General features: G+C 34.2%; 1 protein-coding gene across 2 annotated transcripts; it reads right to left on the reverse strand.

Moving 5' to 3' along the window:
• Positions 1-323: 323 nt before the first annotated feature.
• LOC127073821 (protein IQ-DOMAIN 31) lies at positions 324-6471 on the reverse strand. 2 transcript variants are annotated; one of them, XM_051015048.1, is made up of 8 exons: positions 6343-6471; positions 6178-6217; positions 4975-5072; positions 4597-4854; positions 3753-3956; positions 3062-3136; positions 1021-2119; positions 324-729 (listed from the first exon to the last, which is right to left on the reverse strand). In XM_051015048.1, exons 3-8 carry the CDS (start codon positions 5056-5058, stop codon positions 698-700), a joined length of 1752 nt encoding a protein of 583 aa, XP_050871005.1. In that variant the 5' UTR covers positions 5059-5072; positions 6178-6217; positions 6343-6471; the 3' UTR covers positions 324-697. The 2 variants fall into 2 exon arrangements, with proteins under 2 accessions (XP_050871005.1, XP_050871006.1); XM_051015049.1 differs by having other exon boundaries at positions 6183-6217; positions 6343-6466.
• Between the last annotated feature and the right edge of the window lie 210 nt (positions 6472-6681).

The raw sequence follows: 6681 nt of genomic DNA on the forward strand, positions 1-6681 counted from the left end.
TTAGGTTGAAAATTTTGTTCATTTCAGGTTATAAAATACATCAAAAAATTAACCAAAGACTATTCTTTTGAAATATTCTAAAATTCGTGTTGAGAAAAACTAAAACCTTCAACTCAAACAGTGTCACACTCGCAAAAAAAAATTCCAGCAATGTCACCTTCATTGAGTTAAAACTACAGAGTATGTACTTCATATTGTCACCCCTAAACAGTGCAAAGAGTACAGTTTCAACTTCTCTCGTGTGTTAATTTTCTAATCTCATGTATAATATTTTTAAAAGGTACTTTAGCTTAAAGAAATGCCAAAAAAAATATATGACAATCTAGCAGGGGCAAATTCATGTTACCATAAAATATTTAGGTCGATATTCGAAGCACACAGAGTTCGTTGTAACACCTAGGAAGGTACGTGTTTAGACCATACACACACTTCAGGGGAGGGAAACAAACAATATAAACAGCCCAGAAATAATGTTCTAAAACAAACAGGACATAAATTTGGGTATAGTTGCTTCATGCAAAACTAAAAACCTATGATTTACAAATCACTCTCAAATGCCAAAATGCAGCAAGTGAAGAAAAACCTGATGACAACACCTATAGTTCGGTCAATTCAGCAATTTCCATTGAAGATAACACATTAACATCACAAGTTTCAACTTCTTCATGTCAACTTCGAAAAAACAGTCTTCCTCAAATCACCTCTTCCATTCTGCTTGAACTACCTTTCCTACAAGATGAACAGAATAGTTGATGATAATAGATCATATAAATCATCATGAATAAAAAGACATACACCAGGGTATACAAATTAGAATGTGCAGTTCACTTCTACTTCTACTGTTCTACCAAGTTATTTTGCAGTAAATTAAAGGAACTGTATTGTTATTTGAATCAACAATCATATGGTTTAGCATGATTGAGCTGTTATTTTTCCCATGTTAAATTATCATTTGATATTTTCACACCACATTTTTGGTGAATTTTCTAAACAGCTATATACCAAGAAACACTGTCATACCATTTCCAACCACAGAAGATACAGCTTTCTCAACTTTGTGGGTCCCTTTACCACCTGAATGAACTGGCCTCTGTGTTCTAGGTGAATGCGAACTGATTTTGCTGTTAGTTAAAGATGGCAGAGAATGTCGCCGAGCATTGTTGTTTTTCTCACTTCCATCTTGTCCAATTTTCGGGGATCCTTGAGCCCTCAATTTTGCTTTGGCAGATTCAGTTGCTGCCATATAACTCGGTACTGTCGGACTATTATGCGAACCGTTCTCTGCACGTTCCTGCTTAGCTACAATTGAGGCTTTTCGGATTGGTTTCTGATTTTCACTGCCTGTTGGATCTTCCTTGTGACTCGAACTTCCATTGGTTAAGTGAGAATTTTCATCTTTGCTAGTCTCTACTAAATCTATGGACTCAATTTTTATTTCATCGTCAGAAATGTTTTTATCTTTACTTGTAATATCTGTCAAGGGCTTTGATTCCACATTCACCTGATAGCTGCTTGGAGTGTCAAACACCTCCTCCTTACTAACTAAATCTCCAGCAGTAATTCCAATATCTGGCTCACTAGAAATGATTATCTTTGCTTCCTTCTTGATTCTTTCATTAGAACTTATGACCGCTTGTTCTGAAACACCGACACTTGAGGCAACTGTTTCTTTTTCCAGGTGTGGCTTCTGAGTCTCGGATTCAACTTCTGACAGGACTGCAGTCTCAACAACTGGGTTATGAACCTTTCTCAAGTTACGCTTAACCTTCTCAAGCTCAATTTGGGGATTTTCCAGCACAGGATCAGAGGGCTGGCTTGGAAATTTCCTTACATTTCGTTTTGGTTTTTCAAATTCAGGATTAGCTTGTGCTGGGGCTTGGTCAAAATTTGCAGTAGAAAGCTTCCTGTGGGTACGTTTTGACTTGCTTGTATGAGCATCTCCAGTTGCAATATTACCCTGCTTTTTCTGAAACTTAGTATCCCGGATTTTCTTGGGTTGGGGAATTGGCCTCCAAAAACGAGATGCTGACCAGCGCTCCAACCAACTTAAGACTGAATTTGGATCACCGCGGACATATTGCAAACGCAGGGCCATTATTGTAGTAGAAGAAGCAATAAGCTGAAACAACAAAAAGATCAAAAGACAAACTGTAACAGAAGTATGTGCTCCATATAAGTGACGCAAACATGAAGCAATACAAATGTAACAGACAAAAGCAGTTCTAAAGTGAACAGGAAAAGGTGTACCCGCACTTAAATATTAGAGAGTTGAATTAAATCAAGGTAGATGTGCCTTACTTTCTCACTTCAAAGACTCTCTTTAGAGGATCCAAGTGTAAACCAGCATTTTCAGATTTAACCAAACAAAAATATGATGTGATATGACATCACCAGATAATGGACAAAAACCCATTTAGAACAGATTAATCTCGTCTTTTATAATATGTGCAAGTGCAATGAATATATTGTGATATGTCTTCATGTGAATTGTGTCAAGTGCTTTAACTACAAAGCTAGTAGATTATGAATTATTGCACATGGAATAAGGATTTAAGTTATTTAATTCGGCCTTTCTCAAAGCATTGCTTGCTACATGCTATAACTAAGAATGTTTACCTAAAACTCGGCTATAATTGTGTTTCCGATACATGAAGAAATGAAATAGACTGAGATAATACTGTAGCATTACTAGTTTTTGGCATACCTAACAATTACAAACCTAAAAAATATATGAAACAATGCACAACTTGAAAACTGTTAAGGACTGGGTTTGGGCCTTAAGCCAACAAAAGGGTCAAATATAAGCTAACAAACACAGTCCCTAACAAAAACTATGTACCCAGCTTGATACAGGCTTCCCTACATTCCTATTATTTATTTCAAACAATGGTGGGTCACATAAAACAAAATTGTTATAAATGGCATACAAAGGGTTTAGGGAGAATACAATGGTGGGCCATATACAATCACTTTTAAGTCCAACCTTCTATGAATAAAATGGATCACACTCAAAAAAGAACATGTCAAGTTGTCACACATAAGGTGTAATATAATATGTTACCTTTCGGATGAAATTATTTGCTGACAGCTTCAGAATTTTATCAGATATAGCAACTGGCTTGACAGGTTTGTCATCCTAAGGAAATACACATTTAGAAAATCATTAGCAGTAACAACGGTTAACAAATATTGTATGCAGTCCCCACCTCCCTTTCTTATCGCTTGATTGAGATACACTTTGAAGTGGTCAAAGTCTAACAATACTTAAAGTGCACTACCCAATTAACCAAAAGAAACTCATTAGAGATTTCAAAGATTGTTTGATGATAGAGACTCTACTCTTCATTTACATGCGGTCTCAACAAAAATCTTTGAAAACAATCTGCAACAGATTGATGTAACTTAACAGCTTATTAATAAGATGAAAATTGATTGCATGACAAGACATATCCATGATTCTAGTTATAGCAAATAGTTCAGAATAAACTCATTTATTTTCACAGCAGGGATCAGGAGCTTTAAAGCACAGTTAGTAAAGTCCTCGTTTTGTATGTGCTGCCAGCTTGGCTAGAATTGTCATCTTTAACATTTAGCTCTAATTTCAAATTGCTCAAGAAAATCAGGTAAATTATAAATTAAATTTCATATTATTCCAAGCACACCTATGGACTAATCAGAAGAACTTCAAGAATAATATAAAGGGCATGACAAATAATGATAAAGTACAGAGAAATCAAATTAGAAAAAATAACCTGAAGTCTTAATAGATTGCACTTCTCATGAATTTCAAAACCAACATCAGACTGTCTAACTCTTTGTCCACGAACAAGTCCTTGTAATTTGACAATTCCATACATACAGCATAATGTAACAACAGCTTGTCTTCTAACCAAGTGCCCACGAATAAGTGCTTGTAACCTTATTATGCCTTTAAGGGCTCTAAATGCTCTCCGAGCCTTCATTAAAGACACTTCTATTAGTTGAACCATAATATCAAATATTACAACTTACAAGAACTCTCACAATCAATCCCTCATAATGATAGTGCCAATAAGTTAAAAACTTGTTAATTTGTCATTTCTTTGTTAGACATCTTGAGTGACATATCAGAGGGAACCGGGTGTGTTGATCTCCATCGAGAAAGCATTAGATAATTAAATTTAACATGAGAAAAATAATAACTCTTCTATTTAGAACGAAGGCAGTTTTTACAGTTGACAACTGCTCTTCACAAATAAATATGTCAAGAGTCCAAAAATCAACTTCATAAATTAAGATCACAGATTTAATCAAAATTGAAATTAAGGAGGAAGGAAGGACAAATTATAAAAATTTATGGATTATAACTTAATGCCGCACTAAGCCTCAAGGTTGTGCTCTAGACTTAAGTGAACATTAAATCTTCTAAACTTCATCTCTGGATCCAGTAAAGCCTTCAAGCCAGATGTTAACATAATTGAATGTACAATCATAAAGTGTACCTTAAAATATCTTTTTCATGTTTCATATTTTATAGTTCAAAATTCTTAATTTTCAGACTAAATGGCACTTACAGTTTAATCAGTAAAGTATCTATAACAGTTAGTCACCACATACCAAATAACCCCTGAAAGCAGCCTGTGCTTTCGTAACTGCCTCCTCCCGCCTCAATATTTCTGGATCAAGTGGTGCATCTTGATGAACAGGTCCCACTGTGTCAATTTCTTGATTCCCAGGCAAAACATTTTCGGCTTCTCTACTCTCCAGCTCCAGCTCTTCCTCGTGTCTGGGAATAGTATTGGTGGTTGGCTCTAAAGCCAAACCAGTTTCTGAAACCTTAGAAGTAACAACTCCTTCTTTTTGATTACCAAGCTTCTAAATATATTAATAGTAAAATAAGTCAGAATTTTCATTACCGGTCATATCAAAGTAATTTCATTTTAGTTGAGAGAATGCATCGATATTTTCAATCGTATAGCATTGTTACAGTATTACCTCTCTTCCTCTTGGTATATTTGATTTGGATGACTTCTTCCCAAAGAGAACAGTTTTGATCCATTTTCCTGGTGATTTACCCATTGTGAGACCAAGATCTGTAAGAGAAAAAGGTGATATCAGTCTCTATATAGATCCCATGATTATTATTTCATATTTCTACATCTGAAAAAAAAACTAATACACACAAATACAAATTATTCTTAATCACACAAGATACTTTCTAAACTAAACCCGCAAATTCAGTCAACTTATAGTTAGTGCAATTGAAAGTGAGCTGTGAGACTGAGAAAATCTTGAAACTAGCATGCCCTCCATTGCTTGGTTAACTAAAGCATTAAAAAAATGCTAAGATTTTAAGAGGAAAAAAACATGCTTTAATGAAATCTAGCGAGATCTCGTTAAATTTTAAGAATATTCAGATGTACCATGATAATGCAAGTACAAAAAAAATATATATGTTGAAGGAGAATATAAATTTTAGGTGTCTGCTTTATTTAACAAAATGCATCTGATAATGACATCTCATTTGATTGAATTGTGCTAGAAAAATATCGGTGTTGTTGTTCTCAGAAAAGAGTTTTGTTCTCAATTAAAAAATAACTTTCTAAATGAATACGTTATGAATGATACATAGTAATTAATAATATAAATTATTTTTATAATGATTATAAAATTATTATTATTATTTTACTACTACAAAGATCATGTAATTATATGGTAACATGCAACCCAAACAGATCAGCCAAATTATATAGAAATAATAATGATCAAACAATTACTATTAAACAGTAACATTGACATCATGAACAATTAACACTCCATAAAATCCCCATAAAACACCATAATTCATTTTTAATGACCATCAAGCTTTGACTTTTCTTGCAATCTCCGCTGTAAGTAAGCCACCGACAATATCATACAGTAATCAAAAGATTAATAAACAAATCACAGTAGAAATTTCCCTATACGTCTCAATCTCCTTGAAAGATCAACAAACCTAAACAAATTACACTGAAAAATGTAATGTAAAAGTGTAATAGAAATCTAAAACAATTGTTCATGGTGAAGCACAAGATTATTGGAAAAAAGAAACCCTAGAAACAAGGAGATCTACTACAAGCAAGAACGGTGCTTAATTCATGAATCGGTGATTTTGAATTGGTGCTAAATAGCTTGTTTGAGGCTAGATCTAACGATTACCTTACCAATGTGGAACCTCTTCAACTCAAATCTACCATTCCTGTGAACCAGAACCAAATAATTAGTTTACAAACTTAAATAAATAATCACTTTTTTCTCATTAGTTTTTTCATAGAATATAAAGTGGAGTAGAGAGAAAAGAAAACTCTAGAGAGAAGAGTGTACCATAGAGGAGAGACACAGAGAGATTGTTGATCTAAAGCTGCATAAATTTTGTGGTTGCTTTGTTTGTTGATCTCTATGACTGTGCTAGCTGGAGTATTGAAAATTGAAAAAAATAAATAAATGAAAATTTGAAACGGAAAAGCATGGATAATTTTCAGGGGATCATGTGGTGCGATGAAGACACGCGATGGAATTTACGACCTTTGTTTTTGACCGTAGGATTCAACAACTTGATGATGTTGAGACAATCGAAGGGTGGATATGAAATGCTTGTGCGACACTTGTGGACACGTGAGGAAGACAGGGAGTGGTTGTGATTAAAAGATGGTTGTTCTTGGG

This window comes from Lathyrus oleraceus, chromosome 4, assembly GCF_024323335.1.
Source record: "Lathyrus oleraceus cultivar Zhongwan6 chromosome 4, CAAS_Psat_ZW6_1.0, whole genome shotgun sequence".
Classification (NCBI taxonomy): Eukaryota; Viridiplantae; Streptophyta; class Magnoliopsida; order Fabales; family Fabaceae; genus Lathyrus; species Lathyrus oleraceus.

Coding starts and splice junctions, on each gene's coding strand:
- LOC127073821 (XM_051015048.1), bottom strand. CDS start 5,058: ATGGGTAAATCACCAGGAAAATGGATCAAAACTGTTCTCTTTGGGAAG. Junction 3,137..3,752: donor GCAATCTATTAAGACTTCAG/GTTATTTTTTCT, acceptor GTATTTCCTTAG/GATGACAAACCTGTCAAGCC. Junction 730..1,020: donor ATCTTCTGTGGTTGGAAATG/GTATGACAGTGT, acceptor TTCATCTTGTAG/GAAAGGTAGTTCAAGCAGAA.